The sequence below is a fragment of the Leuresthes tenuis genome, unplaced genomic scaffold, assembly GCF_036924035.1.
Source record: "Leuresthes tenuis unplaced genomic scaffold, fLeuTen1.0.hap1 SCAF_8, whole genome shotgun sequence".
Taxonomy (NCBI): Eukaryota; Metazoa; Chordata; class Actinopteri; order Atheriniformes; family Atherinopsidae; genus Leuresthes; species Leuresthes tenuis.
Genome location: NW_027325362.1, coordinates 9164327 through 9182121, shown reverse-complemented (window position 1 = coordinate 9182121; position 17795 = coordinate 9164327). Strand labels below are relative to the sequence as shown.

At 37.9% G+C, this 17795-nt stretch overlaps 1 protein-coding gene across 1 annotated transcript; it reads right to left on the bottom strand.

Annotated features, from left to right (window-relative positions):
* Positions 1 to 1144: 1144 nt before the first annotated feature.
* Positions 1145 to 13415, bottom strand: LOC140312868 (transmembrane protein 26-like). Its single transcript, XM_072390727.1, has 6 exons — positions 13105 to 13415; positions 12264 to 12357; positions 11910 to 11999; positions 8459 to 8658; positions 8234 to 8316; positions 1145 to 3485 (listed from the first exon to the last, which is right to left on the bottom strand). The coding sequence occupies exons 1-6, from the start codon at positions 13293 to 13295 to the stop codon at positions 3190 to 3192; spliced, it is 954 nt and encodes a 317-aa protein (XP_072246828.1). The 5' UTR covers positions 13296 to 13415; the 3' UTR covers positions 1145 to 3189.
* Between the last annotated feature and the right edge of the window lie 4380 nt (positions 13416 to 17795).

The window sequence follows — 17795 nt, the reverse complement described above, 5'->3', positions numbered from 1 at the left end:
AATATGTTCCCAATTAATTATATTATAATTGACCTAACTGACCTAACAACACGATGAACTATGGTCCCTTTCGTCACACAAGACAATTTGTTTGAGTCTCTGTTGCTGTGTTTTTTGTGTCATTATGTGGAAATATGTTCAGTTAGTGATAGGTCTGGACAGAAGGTGGCACCCAGACTGATTCACTACCGAACCACGCCCTTGGAATACGTGAATACAGTTGGCCAAAGTCTGGATGACAGCATTCGTTGCTCCAAAAAATATAACCATTCAGCTGTAACAGTGTTTTCACAGATGTGTGCACTCATGAATTCCCATAACATCACAGATGAGGAAACAAATTAAGTGCTTGTCAGATGCACGGCTTCTAAAATGTTAATTATATGTTGATACTTTATTTTTCTTTAATTTCAGTACACAAAATAACTTAAAAATAACTTATTATTATTATTTGGGAAACCTGCTCCAAACCACGGAAATTTTGCCAGTGACGCCAGTCGTGGGGGGAAACGGCGGAATTTGGCGTTCGCGAACATTGGCGGCGCAAAATGGTTCTGTAGCGCCACCTACAAGATTGCAATAACTCCAAACGAATGGGGTAATTTTGCCGTACCCTGACGAAACTCGGTACTCGCCTTCGTCATACCCAAACGCACAAAACAGCATATGGACACCATGGTACCAGGCCCGCAGGAAGTCGGCCATTTTGAGTGGCACATGCGTTTTTTTTTTTAGTGGCACGTTGCATTTTTGCCCGTTTTCACACCTCGCATATGATCGAACTCCTCCTACACATTTCATGTTACAGGCTTCAAACTTGGCCAGGTTACTCTTAAACCAATGATTTGCAATGATAAACCAATGCAATGATTTCGACTGAAAAATTAGGTCTGGTCATCATCAGGTTTCAACACCTGATGATGACGGGCATCCAGTGCCATGGCAGCTCATTGAGGTGGTACAACTTCCTGAGACGGAATAAATTGTTTTCTTCCCTCCTGTCATTCATTTGTATGTGTTTAACCTCATAACAAGCAACATCAAACCAGTGAATTGGTCATTACAAAGACCTTCTGTGCATCCATGTATATATTTTTTACCTTTTATCTGTGCAATCCTCTTACAGACTTAGTTGAGAATTTTACAGTAGGTGCAGTGATTTTAAAATGAACTGAACACTCTTCTACCCTCAAATAAAACTGATTCTGATGCAAGATCTCAAACAGAAACTGTCACAGACAAAATCATCAAAGTGTAATTGCACTGATGTCCATAGAGGGGAGACAGTTGTCTCTGTTTGTTGGTATCACATTTGCTGAACAATCTATTTTTAAATACACAAGTAATGTTTAGTTCAGAGTTACATTTTTATAGTGCAACATTCTCACGACATGCTCAATATAAAGAGTGTTTTGTTGTACAAAGAGGTACAGGAGTAAGATAAACATGCAAAGAGTTCAAGTTCAAATTTGTACTAGTGTACATTCACATTGAAGAAGGTTGAATAAAAGCATGCAGCCTCATAACATCTGTCACAAAGCACTGATGTCCACATTGAAACCAGTGGTTCTGTTAAAGTCATGCTTTCAAGCCATATTTCTGTGTCTACAATGCATATGCAAAGGTAGAAATAACACAGGTATATGTGGCAAACATCAATAGGATAACACAACAAAAGCAGTGACACATTTTTGCTCACAAACAATTTAAATTGCACAGGGTGCATGCTTCAAATAAACCAGGAAATGCACCAAGTCATTGGTATTATAAAAACAATGGTAAGTTTAAATGTGTTGTGTGTGTGTGAAAAATGATTAAAATAGCAACAATTCAACTGCAAATCATCAGAATTAGACATTCTTATATCACTTTGTACATCTAGATGGGATGTGAGTCACTGCAGTGTTATTTTTGGCTGGAGCCAGCTGAAGAGGCTGCAGTCTGTTTTTTTAGTTACAATGAAAGAGGTCAAAAGTGAGTCGACAAGCACCAGCTAATGAAGAAAAGTTGTTTTCCCTCTTGTTGTCACCTTGTAGGCAGAAGAAAAAAATGCCAACCTGCATAGTATTGTATAGTATAAAGAAACACAATATGGTTTTTCATGTAAATAACTACATAGTGAAATGACAAACGCATCTTGAATATTTAACAGGAATGGAAAAACAGCATCTGAGGTGAAAAACACTGCCAGCTCAGGTGAATTTTTGTAGACCGAAGCTACAAAATCCTCTTTTAAAGGCTATACCACACGCATCTTTAAAAATTGCAAATTTGTAAGTTACAGGGTTACAGCCAACGTGGTACATGAAATAGTAATAACAGAAGCAATTGGTCTATTTTTTAATCTATAGACGGCATACTTATCTTTTTGTAAAGTGCAGTTATTTAAAGAGGATCAAAATATCCTCAATCAAAGTCCAATGTTCTTTCTGGTGCTTTTCTCAAAAAGACAAGTGTTTTTCATCAAGCTTCCTGTTGGGTTAAATCTGAAAATGAGCTCTTTTGCACCTCAGCTTCTGCCAACACCTTACAGCCTCTGTGCCATCTATCATCTCTCAGTCTGACTCTCTTCCGTCTCATACTACCCTCAATTAATCTCAGCCAGACATCAAACATGCATGCCAGATTCTTATCTAGGGTGTGACTTCAGTCACTGTGGAAACTACAGAGGCAAGCAAAAGCTAGCCTAGATCTTCTTTAATGCTCTGAATTGTGCTGATATGTCTAGTAATGGGCATCAGGTTATGGTACATGCGACCATCTCAGGATATTTTTCACTTAGACACGGCCCCCAATCCCCTCAGTGTTTTCCTGTTTCTGCTCTGTTTCCTTCTTTTGCTGTTTCCTGTCAAACCAGCCACTTTATAAACGACTGGAACTGAACAGGAACTTATATTCTCCAACTGTTTCAAGTAGTTCTTGTCATATCTAAGTGCACAGGAATAGTTGTGTGGTTTGTCTGAATTTCAGCGAGACTGAATCATCAGTAAGCTGAGGTATGAAGATTTTCTCCTTAAGTAGCATTAATAATAAAGAACAAATAAATCCCACATTCTTACTGTAAGTAAACTATAAAAAGAAAACTGAGGATAAGCAGTTCCTTATTTTACTGTTCCTGTTTTTATCTACCACTTTAACATGTTGGGTATGACATCACTCCATCTCCAAGAATCCCATGACTTATCAGACTCATGGGAAAACGTTGACACTCACAGGGTCATGGATGGAGGATCCTGACTCCTGACATATTACAGCCAACCTGTACAAGTTCAGTATGACCACCAGGAAGTTCTTGACAGCAAAGAAAACACGCATCTGGTGGAAGACTTCAAATTTGATCATGATGATGAGCCTGACTGCGAGGAAAGGGCCATCCTGGATAAACAGGGCCTGCACAATGCTCCATATGTCAGTGCTGCGTTTAGTCAGCAGGGAGTCTTCCTGGATGTCCTCATCTCCATCGTTCTCTCCCGCCGAGTTCACCACTAGTCAAAGAAAGAGAACATTAGAGAATTTGATTACCAGAACATTTCATTTCAAATCATTTGTTTAGCAACCTATTTGCTATAGTTTCAGCAGTTTTTCCTACTATTTTTTACTGGTCTGCAGTTTTAAAAACATACATTCTATCACAAAGAAAAAAAGAAAACCAAAGCTACGTTCACATCAGCAGCCACATTGTTCGGATGTGATTTATTTCTGAATCAGTACAGATTCAACTTAATGGTTCACAGTTATAACAACAACCCGACTTTCACGTGAACGCAACTACATATATGTACTACATACATTCGTCATTTATATCAATGACAACAGCAGAAATATTGCTATTTGTGGAACCACGAGGCAGACTAGATTGAGACAAAAAAAATTCTGAAATGAAAGCTATTGCAGAAGATATGTGGGTGACATTTAAGTGACATCTGTCAGTTATCTAGTAAAAACTGAGAAGGACAAGATAAATTTACACATAATATATAATAACCAAAGCAAAAAGCTGTGAGAGCATCCCCATTTATGTCGCAAAGCCATGTATCTAATATTCATCTGATTTAGGACTACATACTAAAGTAACACATATTGCTACAAATAGGAAGGCCTGCACAGCTTCGACTCAAATAGGCGTGACAGCAGAAAAAAGAAATCTGATTTAATTAATGGTAACTTGGTAATGTGAGCGTAGCCCAATTCCATCCACAAACGCAAGACAACAAAAAATAAATCTGTTGTATCCAAGAGTTTGCTTAGCTGCCAAACAGAGAACAGGGAGGACAATTTCCTATGTTAATCTGTCTTGCAACAGTTAAATGCATTCGTTAAAATGTTCTTTCTTATAATAATTCAATTATGTGATCTTCACGGTTCACAATAAAAATGTCTTATTCTTTCGGTTTTGTTTTTTCTCATAAAGGCAGCTGTTACCGTGTACAAACACAGGGATTCAACTTTCCAGCCAAAAACTCTGAGTGTGTTCAGAGAGACTGTGGTCAGCCAAAGGAGCCCAGTGTTTGTGCCACCATGTGACACACAAAGACAGTTTGTGAGGGCGTTGCAGGTTATGTTAGAGCTCCATGTAATGCCTAACCATTTTTCCCCCATACCTTACCATGTATCTAATTTTCTGAACCCAGCTCGTTGGCTTTAGTAAGTGATCAAAAGGAAAGTGAGAAATAAAATAAAAAGCAACACTTGATATGGTTACATGCACAGTTGAATTGGAGTTCTACTTGGTCATTTAACCGTACCACCGTATTTGTCCCAGTTTAGATGCATATGAGAGGAATCATGTGATTAAAGGAATATTTTCGACACCACATCACTGTAGACTGTGAAAAATTTTCAAAACATTCTGCCGCTTCTAACTTTCTCTGTGGGAGATCGTTGTACATGTAAGAATATCCAAATTCACTTCACAGACGTCTCTAAGTTACTTGAATGACGATTTTGTCAGATGATGCTGTAGTTATAAAATCAGGATTTTATTAGGACAGAGTGACAGGCTGGAAATGCTTTAAGTTATACAAGCTGGTTGGAAATCTTGTTGGACTTTTTCTGGCACCAGAGAACATCGCCATGTTGACATTAAAATCTTGCTAGTGAGGCAGCTGCTGTCAGGACAGGTTAGGCAATGCCACTGCTCTGCTCTGATGACACAACTTCTACAGTTATCTCTTCCAAAGAGAATGTGATGTCTCTTATCTTTTATTTTAAATGCTTTTTTTTATCTATAAACATGTATATCAGACACCGCAGATTAAATTTCCAGCTGGAAAACTGAGAGAGATGATTAGTTTAAGAGTTACCGAACTGTTACTGGAAAAGAAGTAATATCTTCAAGGTCACGTTTTTTATGGTTTGAATTATTTTCTTTTTCCCACCTGGGAAAAGGAATTAATAGTATTCTGGAGAAAGAAATCGTCTCTTTAAAGTTCTGCTCAAGCTTGCATTCCCCCGAGTTCAGCCTCCAAGTTTTCTCACGTTAGTAAATTGCAGTTTTAAATGCAGTTTTTATTAATACTCTTCGGCAGTTTTCGTCCACCATAAAATCACTTATCAATTATGAAATATTGACTTCCTTTCTTCCTGTTTATGACAAGCATGCTTCCTCTAAGCAAACAGAGGGAAATTTAGTAATCTGTAAGTGTAAGTGGTCTGTTTTCGTAGTCTTGTTGACCACTCACAGCGCTGTACACTACAAAGTGCATTCACTTGTTAACGCACACTCATACAGTTTGTTATAGTCTTCACAGTTTCTCCTCTTTAGCCTTTGCTATAACTGTAGAAATACGCTCATACACTGATAAGCACATAGGGTGTGGGGTTCAGTGTCTTGCCCAAAGACACATTGACATGTAGACTGAGAACACTAGTGATCAAACCTCAAACCCCAGCAGCCAGCTGCTGTCCTTTCTGAGTCACAGCTGTGTCGTTTCAGTTTCTTTGGGCACATTAATGACAGGCACAGGTTGTGCTTTGGATCTACTCTAATACACCTAATTGTGCTGACAGGCATCAGTTTGAGACTGCCCTACCAAAGATCCCATGGTTCCTCTGTTTGTGCACAGAATGACAAATTATAACGAAGTTTGAAGAATATAAAATCCTGTCTCACAGCAAAATGTGACACGTACATAAAATAACCACGTATCTGAAGAGCAATTTTCATGCTACTTTTTTGTTCTAATTTTTTCCCTGCAAAAATAGACACAAGTGATAGAGCATGTCACAGGAGTTTGTGAAATAATCCCATATTGATTTCTGCATCAAATTCAACAGATTAAAAAAAGTCCACATTTGGAGGTCAGAGGGTTTGGAGGATGATGCTATACATGGACTGACAGGTGGGGGAGACAAGAACAAGTCCCATCCTGACCACTACTGTCAATAACTTCATTTTGGAAATATTGTTTTAGCAGTCAGTGGGTGTTTCCTTACGCTCTCATTCTCTGATTTGTCTGTGTTTTACACATTACAAAGCACTTGGTTAAAGTTGGGTATCAAAAACCAGGTGATTAAGGTTAGCAAAACACTCACGTTAAAATCAACCCTGCAATAACATATTGTTTCACATATCCCTTTTCTGAACTACTGACCGCCAAGTGCCGCTCCCTAAACTGAATGGTATTACACACAAACCAGACATCCTGTTGGAATACATTACTTTTAAATGTGGCTGTTACTTAAATACATCCACATCATCTCACTCACAACCTTTAGTAACAAACACCATTCAACTTCACCTCAGCTGCACTGTCTTGTTCTCACCTCACTTCCACTGAATTTAGTTGCGCATCCTACTGTGAGAGTAAAAGTAAGTGTAAGCAGATATTTTAAGAACCCATTATGGGTGTTATATTATCCTACGTAGTTCTTTTAATTCATTGTCATTTGTGAATAATACAGATAAAATAGAGAATCTAATAGCTTTTCTTGGACATTGTATTGTTCTGAAGGTTTCAGTGTTTTCTTGTCTGATTCATAAGTGCAGTTGGACTTTCTTGAAGATGGGGACATTGAGGAGTCAAAGTGAATGTTATAAGTTTTCTCAAGACTGTGACATGATTTCCTCCAACCTTCCCTTTTTTCACCTGCTATTAGATTGTTCTAGTTGCATGAAAAACTGAAAAACAAAATATGAGTGAACATTTAGGCTCAGTGTGTTTATTAGGTAGCTGTTCTGTAACTATCCCATAACATAATCTTTATAATCAAGGTCAAGCATCAACCTCAGATTTCCAGAAAATGTGAAGAGTTTCTACAGTACCAATGGCAAAATGCAGTCTGACCACCTTCAGTTCTAAGACTAATGGAAAAACTCAGTCCACTGATGGGAATTGTGAGCTATAATCACTAAGTCAGGAGCAGCTCCTAAATGGATCTCATAAAAAGATACACTCATGTGAGCGGATATTACTTCTCTACATACTGATAGCTTCATTTGTAAACACAACCAAACACTGTGCATTCAAGCTAAGTGCTCTAAATACTCTATGCTCATAAAGATACTCAGAACAATAACACTGTCAGCACCCATACATCAACGGTTTCCCAATGAACAATTCATATCATTGCTGTTGTACTTCTTTCTCTTTTGAAGCCACGTTCTTTGCTCTCCCAGACCAAAGGAAGTGGGTTTACTTTATTCTACGAGCTCAGTGTAGTTTCTGAGAAAAACAGTGCTGCTAGAGCTTTGAACAGTAATGGTTTCCTCTTTTCAATCAGTTTAGAATCTGGAAACATTGTCAGTGTAGCCTAGATTCTGTTTTAGATAATGTCAGCATAAATATGATCTCCTTGAGGAGAACATGGTATGGGAAAATCCCTTATTTCTTGCTCTTGAGAGCAAAAATCACAAGTCATTGCTTTGCTATCAATATCAAAGCTCTTTATTCGTGTGATATAGTACAGAATAAATTACTGTGCTAAAAATGCTCTTAATGTTAAGTATTTGACACTAACGTATTAGCACTAACGACATTTCAATGTGATAAAGTTATATTCCTATATTACATTCAAGGCTCACAAAGTAAAAGAAAACACTGACAGACTTGACATCAATGGATACAAAAGAGCCACTAATTCCAACTGATCTATTCTTTATTGTTTACTTTAGGCTTGGGCACCTGGACTTTATAACATTTTTTCTCCAACACATTGTTTAGATTGTCCCTACTTGCAGTTACTACTTTATAAGCAGCAAAATTATAATTACAACACAGAAGCAGATACTGACCGGCCAGATGTAGGGGAAATTGCAGCATGCTCCAGGTCCATACAGCTAAGACTGTGTAGATGTAGCCCATATTATCTTGGCCTCTGCAAATTTTAAACAGGCAGCACAGATAAGAGTCAGAATTTGAATCCTTATTTTGATCAATACATTCCTATAATGTAAACAACTTCTTTCATATCAAATTAGAAACAAATATGCATTTCTCAGAATATAATTTGCACCCACCGGATATCGCTCAGTGTCTCACTATTGAATTCAAGGATGTCTGCCGCTGTGCCAACAAACATAAGAAGAAGTTGAGACAGTTCATCTCTTGTGACCCCACCTCCCAAGGGGAGGATCCACCTCCCTAATATGAGGAGGATGAGCACGATCTGATGCAGAGCTAGGATCCAGTCATTGGAACAGACAGTTGAAAATAATTGCTGAAGAAGGACAAGAGATTGACAAACTGATTAATAATGGCTGACAATATAATGGGCTCAGAGAAAATTATTTAAATTATCAACAATATTTGTAATCGAATTCAGAATATGCAAGTATGTCAGAACCAGCAACCTCCAAACAGCTTTGGTACTCTGGTGGAGGCAATTCTCCATGTTAAAGTATCTAAATGCTTTTTATCATTGTCCAGTTTTAATGAGTAAACTGATAAAGGACAAGCTCACTGAAAATGCACACTTATGCTGTCGTCTCCCCCTAAATTCTGTGGATCAGAGTTCACTGAAAAATCAATACCTTTTTGGTTAATGATTTTAATCAATACTCCTTTTGCCCTGAAGTCAAGCAGAACTTTATAAAACAGGCCACTTAATAAACAAAGAAATTGTTTATTTTTGTGTCCTGGAGCCCACCCAGGACACCCCTGACAGGTTGCCAGTCCATCACAAGACCACACAACCACACATGCTCAATTAACCTGGCACGCCCTGGATCAAAAGTAATGTCCTAACAGTAATGTTATTATTTTTCGTCCTCTTAGAAGTTGGTGTATGCCATCTTTAAAACCTAAGCCATTAGTGTTAGCTACTGCAAAACAAATAAGTTAATAATAGCAAATCATTTCTTAGATATTTTCATTTCCCTGGTCTGAAGTTCAGACACTTAAGAGTTGGAACTGATCCCTCTTTGTGGCTCAGTTTCTACAGTCCAGCATTGAAATGGACCAAGTTGTTAAAACAGTCTGAAGAAAAGTGGTTGCTACACATAGACAGTCTTTAGCTCACTCTTGCTGGAACATTATCCTTAAATATAGTTTATCCACTGGCCTCCTCTATCCTCAGAGGCTGGTGGTAGATGTAAGAGACATGCTCCTCAGTACAGCAGTTCACAGAACATTTCCTGGGGAAGCTGGCTTCATCGGTTTAGCAGGGTGGATGCAAATGGACCGGGCTCAGAGGTCAAGGCTTAGCAGAGGAGGTGGAGTGAACTTAAATGGTGACGTATTTTTTAACTGAAAACCGGATTGGCTCAACAAACTTTCAAACAAAGGGGAACTAAAAAATAGCCAGGGTTGTGTTTTAGGGGAGATTTAAACCTGCTGGTGACTTCAGACACTCTAATATATACTCCCAAGAACAGAAATAAAGTGTTCTTTCCATGATATGTCACCTTTAAAACTGTTTAAAACTTTATTTTCACTTTGCTAGTGTAGGTGTGTGGAAGAAAAAACAAGACAAAGGCAATACAGGGAGAAGCAGCTGAGAAGCCAGTGGATCTGAACTGTATAAACTAAATATGGTACTGAACCCAAACTAATTTGATAACCTGGTGGGATGTGACATTATGTTCCAGTGTCATGTTATTGTATTACTTTAAGTTAAATGTTGGTACTTAAGTGTTGACTTTCCAGCACTGTGTTGAAATTAAAGGACTGTTGCACTCAAATTTACCACAGACTGAGCAATTCATTTCTATATTTTCAAGCTTTTGGCTCTGGGCTCCTTAACTTTAATTGCATAACCACAATTCCAAACCTATTACTATTACAGTGACATAGTTGCTCCAGCAACATTTGACGAGGCAGTCAGTGGTGGTTTATGCAAACTTTTCAGAAAACAAAGGCCTTCAGAATAGCCAAATTTGAGTTTTGTTGTAAACAACAGTATGAAAGTCCCCAACTCAGTCAAATCAATTTAACTTCTTAAGTAAACATATGATTTAAAAAACTATATGAATTACCATGAACTGTTATTGGTTTCTATTTATGTATTTACTATATATCAATCAGAGCAACAGCGTCACTAACTGAAGTGTTTAGTTTTAGGAAAACAATGGAGGCCTGTGGCTTGGACGAATAAGCTATATTTGGACGATGAATAAGTTATATTTGGACTAGCCAAAACAAACCAAAGATCACCTTAGTTCATTGTTGGGTATGGTTTTTAAATGGAATTTGTTTACAGTTTGAAAAATAACAACAATAACTTGATTACAGTAAACAAGACAGAGAGTGTTATTTGTGCAGGGATAGGGAGTTAAAATGCTCTTGTCTATCTTTTCAGACTCTTTCACTTGTAAGTAACAGCAGAAAAAAAAATCCTGTCTATTGCATTATGATCTAAGTGACACCTGTTTCCATATTCCATGGCTCAAAAGCTGGGGATTTAATGATTGCAGTATATACTGATTTTCATGTAGCTACTGTTATTGTTTTTTCTAGTTTACTAAGGCAGAAGTTTACTAAGAAGTTTTAAAATTTCTGGCATTACTACAGGTTTATTCACAGATTTGTCTCACATCATGCACAGCAAACAAAAAAGACAACTTCTTATAAATTCCTGAAGTAAACTGTTTTGAACACTCCCTCATATGAAATTCAGCATTGCCACAAAAGGATTCAAACCCAAGTGTCCCTTGTAATGGAATAAGTTCTGAAAGGCTCTTCTGAGTAAAGTTACAACTGTAAAGATACTTTGATAGTCTGATTAAAAAAATTAAAAATAAATAAACCAATCTTCATCATTTACTTTATTTACATTCCTTTCTTCCCACTCAAATTCCTTATGAACCCTGATGTAGCACAATTAAACAATTATTTAAAGTCTGCAGATGTGTAGACATAACAGAAAGAGGATGCTCTTTCCAAGAAACCAAGTCTATATCTGTTTGAAAATCTTTTGTTTCCTCTTGGTGAATCATCATGTCTGTATTACAGCTGGGTTTCGAGTCCCCCAGATGTTGATACCTTTACAGAAATCTAGCAGTCAGACATTCTAAATTTCACAGGAAGTCTCCTCCAGGGTCTTACATTTCTGAACTGATTCACATTTAAGAGTTAAACCCCCACTTTGTGCAGACCACAAACTTGTTCCTTTTTCAAACAGCAGATACATATGGATGCTGATATTTCAGTCTAAAGCTGGATTGAGTTGGTTTAGCACAATGTTTAGTTAGATTTGGGTTAATGGCTTGTTTTACTAATTTCTGTTAAAACACTAGTCTTAAAAAGTCAAAGCTTATACCTAAGCAGACAGTATGTCTACTGATTAGTTTTTTCTCATGACATATAATTGTTTCATTTCCTCATATTCTGTTGAATCCGTTCAAGGGTTTCCAAAGAATACAAAAACGAAACCCCTGAATAACCTTTCTTCCTCTGCTCATTTCTGTTTGTTCATGAAGATCATATATCCTGCTGTGAGAGAGAAGTGCATTCAAATGTTCAGTATCTTACCTTCAGGTAATCGTTGACTGTTTGGTTTTCTGAGGTGTTGTTCGGCAGGATCAGTTTCTTCAAACTGTCCAAAGAGTCAGGCGTGCTGCACTGAGAACAGATTTATGAAGCATTCTCAGACTGCTTAAACAATTTTAAACCTTTTAAAATCCTTCACATAAAACCTCAATTCAGTATGTTTTGGAACTGTAGCTTTAAATGCAAAGAGCTCTGCAGCCTTCCCGCCCACCAACATCTGTCTGTAGATTACATATTTGGAAAGCACCAGAAGTGTTGTTTTAAACAATTACACACTGACTTCTAATTACACAATGACTTATATAACTAAAAATAGTCTGCTCTGGCATGGGGTACCTCGAGGTCCGTTGAGTACTGCTGGTGGTGGAGTTCCAGGATCCAGATGGAGGGAATGATACTGATGAGAAACAGAAAGATGGGAGGAGAAAACCTGGGGGAAAACAAAGGAAGAAACAAAACAAAACTTAATCGTTACTGTTCCAAATTGGTACATAAATAAAATACCAACATAAATAAACACCTTGAACATGTCAACAAGCAGAGCTAAATTGAAATGAAAAGGACAGCTGAAACGTAACATAAAAATCCGGACAAATGTGTTGCTTCAACCCTATGATTTTCTGTTCTTCTTTTTCCTTCCTTTTTTTTTATAGACTTGGGAATATTCTTGGATACTGCCTTAATCAAGGTAATGAAGAGAGGATCCTTTGCTCTGTTCACTCCCTAAACATACTCCCACGCAAAACACTGTTCCTTTTAGGCTGAATGAATTATTAAAAAGACAAAATGTTGTTCGCATTGAGACAGGCATGAGTGGGTGCGCACTTATGTCAAGTGGAACTCACTATAGTGCATTGGACTTGTCTATCTACGACTTGTGAGAAGAAATAAAAAGTTACTGGATGCACAACAGAAGATTGGGGAAGTTGACTTCCTGCAGCAAAAGTTCTGGGATACCACCCATCCCCACCGTCCCAGGACAATGACAGCAGTGGGACAGAGCAGGATGCAGAGTCCACAGGGAAGCGGGGGAAGGTATATTAAAAAAAAAAAAAACGAAGCCGGCAGCTAAGATAAGTTTTACTCAAAATGAACAGCACACAGAGCGTAGCAGCTTAATGCGTCCACAAGGACAATTAAAAAGCACATTTACAAACAAGCGTGCACAACTTCTTACCATTTGTAATCCTTTCCCTGACGCCACTTCAGACTTATTATCATTTCGGCAACAAGAGGCAGAAAGACCAAAGTCAGGAACCAGTAATTGTCATCTTTCTTCACCCATGTCACTCTATAGACTCCGATCAAAGCAACGAGGATAAATAGCAGCCTGGTGATGACCGCACTTAGAAACTTGAACAGCCCCATTATACTGGATGGTTGCAGGTCGTTGTTGAACTCCTCAGCTGTCCCGTTACTATTGAAGTCTCAAATCCCAGACAGCGAGTGAAAGTGATTTCCACACTGACAAAAAAGTCTTTTGGAAGAAAAAAAAGTCATCAAAGTGTAAACCCCGCCTCCATCTACCCTGACAACTGACCGCCCATAACAGCAGTACAAGACATCTCATTCATATCCACCGTAATTCATGGGCGACATCTTAACGTCACCACAAACTTTATGCACGGAAGAGGGCAGCATCACATTACCAGTCCTTCTGCGGGAAGAGCATCATGAAGAGCATCTCAACTGCTGTTTTCATCGCTAATGCCCGCTGATGTTTCTCGGAGGAGCAATTCAAGGCAATTGTAAGGTGAAGAAAACAAAAACAAACAAACTTTTGTCATACAAACAAGTTAGGTCCAATATAAAAGCAACTTCTGTTTTTAATCCTTCTGCATAATTTCAGTTACTGTTGTAAACATTTAAAACCTGTGAAAGATTTCTGCAACCATTCTCCTAAAAAGGTAATACGGTCGAAACGGAAATCTATGATTTGTTAATCATTTCACCACGTTGCTCCACTGAAAAAGCCAAAAAGAACAAGTCAGTTGTTGAGTTTGGGAAATATTATTTTTTGATTCAGTTGTATGAATCAGTCAGAAATGTCTGTGCTTTCATACGGATTAAATATATTACAAAGTGCTTTACAGTCTGCAAATGCAAAAATGATAAAACACAAATAAACAAACAAATTAGAATCTGGACAAAAAGTACAATAAGAATTAACATATAAATTGAAAAGTAAAACAATCTGAATTTCATGGACAAATAGACCAAACAGTGTGCTCATTTCCCATGTGATGTCAGCAACATGTGTAAAAAGGTTGGAAGGAAGAAAAAAATGGCATCAAAGTATCAAAACAAAGGCATTTCTGCAGCTGAATTCCCTGCATGGGTTCAAAACATGGTCAGTGACCATAGTTCAGCACTGTATCCAAAAACCCTAGCATGTTAAGAAAAGATAAAATATCACTTCTCATTCTGGGTCCTAGCTGACGGATTGAGATGAAGTGGAAATCTGTGGTAAGATGAAGGAAACACTTTGAAGTCTTTACAGAAACCATCATATATAAAGACTTGGAGGAGCAAAGGCTGCAATTAGGGCAACATCTTTTCCCAGGACGGCCTAGTTTATTTAATCAAAACACACATACTGCAGGTATTGCAACAGCATGGCTGCATAGAAAATACTCCGGGTGATAAGCCTGCAGTCCAGACCTTTCACCAACTGAAAACAATTGCCATATTATGAAATGAGAAATATGCCAAAGGACATCCCAAACTGTTGAGCTGCTCATATCACATATCACAGCAACAATGGGAAAACATTTTGTTATTGAATCTCCAGCAACTGATCTGTTTCCAGATGCTTACTGAGTGCCGTTAGCAGAAGAAGTGATGCAACACAGTCTTAAACCCACCGCTGACATATATACTGACCACATACTGTGCATTTTTGAGACATGTAACTAAAATGAGCGTGTGTTTAGGATATGTAAGGCAAGGCAAGTTTATTTGTAGAGCACAATTCGTACACAAGGCAATTCAAAGTGCAATGTAAACCTTAACCCTAAAGTGCTGGAGCCTCCTGAAGCTGACTTTGGGTGAGAGCCAGGATGTTCTCTGGATGGGGCAGTCCAGAGTGCACAAAGGCAAACAGAGGTTAAAAAAACACCATTTATGTAACTTTAACTAACATGCAAGTTTTTGGACTGTGTGAGGAAGCCAGAGAGCATGGAGAAAACCCTCACAGGCAACTATACAAAATTCCACTTTGCTTTTGTGTAGTACACGTGGGCAAAGGTCATTTTATTGTTTTAGATTACTTTGAAATATTGTTCTGTGACTTTCACTTGCACATAGTGATCACTCAGATTTTTTTTGTTCCAATATGATTCTACTCATGCATGTATGTATGGTCGTTTGTCTCTGTGTTGGCCCTGTGATGGACTGGTGACCTGTCCAACCCTCCTGCAACCCTGAACTGGATATAGTGGGTACAGAAAATAGATGGATGGATATCTTTATTTATTTACCATGAGAAAAACAACACATCAGGCTTCACTGGCTTTCTAAAACTAAAGCACACACATACATCCCCACAATCACTCCTCACGTCAACTTACCCCACTGGGCTGCATTTCTGTTGAAATTAATCCAGCCAGTCAGTGCAGCAAAAAAGGAAAGATCAGTATGGACTGTGACCTTGGAAAGGAGACAGGCTTTTCCTGCCTTTGTTCCAATTTATCTGTCATCAAGCCTCAGTTTGCATCACGTGCATGAAATCACAATGAGAATTTCAGATGGTAGAAAAGTCTGGAATGAGATAATCCAGCTTTATGCAGGGAAAAAACGAGAAAAATACCACAGTGGGTTGAGTTGTTAAGAAACTGATGTTTATCTAGTTTCCTGGTGATAACAGAATAAACCAGATACACAAAGTTGCACTGAAACAAAGTAATGTATAATGTTAATGAAGAGTGACAACAGCAGCACATTCTCTCACAAAGTGAATGGGAACAAACTCCCCACTGTTGACTGAGACGGAAAGGTCACCCCTCATCATACCGTGGGCCTTTGTGAGGATGCTGGTCAAGATTCAGCTCTTCTTTGCTGTGAGGAGATAATAATGGCAGAGATAACCAAAGGGCTCTGGACACTGATCACAGAACAGTGATTCTCTCTATGCAGCTGCTTCAATCAGAACAGCTACAAAGCTCAAAGTGGGACTGATTTCTGTTTCATTATAAAGAATTAAATGGACAGCAGAGTGGATCAGTGTTTTAAATACTGATCGCCTACAAACTATAAAAGGAAACTAGACATAGACAGGATAGAGAACTGAAATCAAATATGAATACTCAACACTGGTTGAAGTTATTGCAAAAAATATGATCTAACTATGTGTTGTCTGCTTTATTCTACATTTTCTCTCCATGAGTAACTCTTTAATTTGGGATTTTGAAATACAAACATCAGTACAAGTCTAAGTTGATTTAAAAAGCACAGCAACATTGTTTTTCATTGCATTGGTTTTGCTCAATAGTTTCAGCTTTATAGCTTTTGACAGGGTGGTCTCTGAGGGTTTTGCGGCTGACATTGGGTAAAACCCTGATAAAGTCAAAGTAATTTCAACTTGGTGAGGGAAATAAGACTCAGTTGTGGTTTTTCGGTCATGATTTTTATTTTGGGTGTTTTTCCAGTATATGTTAGTTTTCTTGGTTTTGTTCAAATCTTGTTTTTTCGTGCACCAAATGCTGTTGTAAAGTTCCTGTTTAAGAATTATTAGTTTAATTGTCTGTTTTAGCTTGAAAGAGCATGTGCCTTGTTTGTGATGTGTGACCTCTCGGTGTTTGCTACCTGGCTCTATAACTGTCTGCTGTGTCTGTATTATTTGCCTTTTGTGTGTCGACAGCCCCTGAGTATATTTAAAGTCCTGTCCCACCTTGTGTCTTTGTTAGTTTGTCTGGTCTCTGCCTGTTTTATTCTTCTGCTCAGCTCCTGCCTTACAAGCCCTGTTTTCCCTGAATCTTTATTTGGATTTACTTTGTTTAAACCTTTTAAACCTACTTCCATACCTCCCTCAGCTGTGTTCAAGGAATTCCTGCCTTCTTTGTCCAATGTTTGATCCTCCTCTCACCATTACTAGTAATATTTTGATGTCGTTCATCCAGAAAGTCTATCCACAATATGTGATTTTTCTTAAAAGTTTGCTTTTCATGTCATAAGTTTGGGTTATTTTGTGCCTGTATGGTTCAGTCTTCAAAACAAACTATCATAACACTCTACAACAGAGTCTCTGGCAAAGAGGAACTGGATGCTTCTGGGTCTCCGGTTTGATGTTGACAGGATAAAAACACAGGACACAGAGGGTGGAGGAAACCAAATCAGTGTTAAAGATAATTTTATAGGCTTCACATATTGTGGTTTTTCTGTTCAGTCCATGATTTTGTGGTGATTTTCGTCTCTTTATGACATCTTTATTTTATAAATTTACTCTTGTATAAGATATCTAAATAGCCCTAAGTGTCCCATATGGTTCGATACATGTGTTTACTCATCCAGCTTTACAAAAACTGATCCTCAGAGATTTTTATGTGTTTAGGTTTCAGCTGACAGTTTAAGTGTGTCTTGTCTGAACAGATGTAGGAAGGTCTTTCTAATCCCAGTGAGAAGAAAGTTTCAAGTGGAAACATTGAAGTTTTGCATGTTTATGGCTTCTAAATTGTTAAGCTAACACACATGCAAGGGATCCAAAGATTACTTAAGCATTCAAAAATATTTACAGTCCTAATTTTTTATTAAATTCAAAGATACTTTATTAATCTCCAAAGGGAATGGCATAAATTATCGAAGAAAAATGTCTACAAAGATCAATAAGAAAATAAAATGAAATAAAAATGTGATGAAAATCAGTTGATGAAC

Bases quoted from the DNA above. Each gene is read 5' to 3' on its own strand.
- LOC140312868 (XM_072390727.1), bottom strand. From the start codon at position 13,295: ATGGGGCTGTTCAAGTTTCTAAGTGCGGTCATCACCAGGCTGCTATTT. The intron at 12,358-13,104 runs GTAAGAAGTTGT...GTTTTCCCCCAG, and splicing joins CAGGGAAAGGATTACAAATG to GTTTTCTCCTCCCATCTTTC. The intron at 12,000-12,263 runs GTACCCCATGCC...ATCTGTTCTCAG, and splicing joins AGTACTCAACGGACCTCGAG to TGCAGCACGCCTGACTCTTT.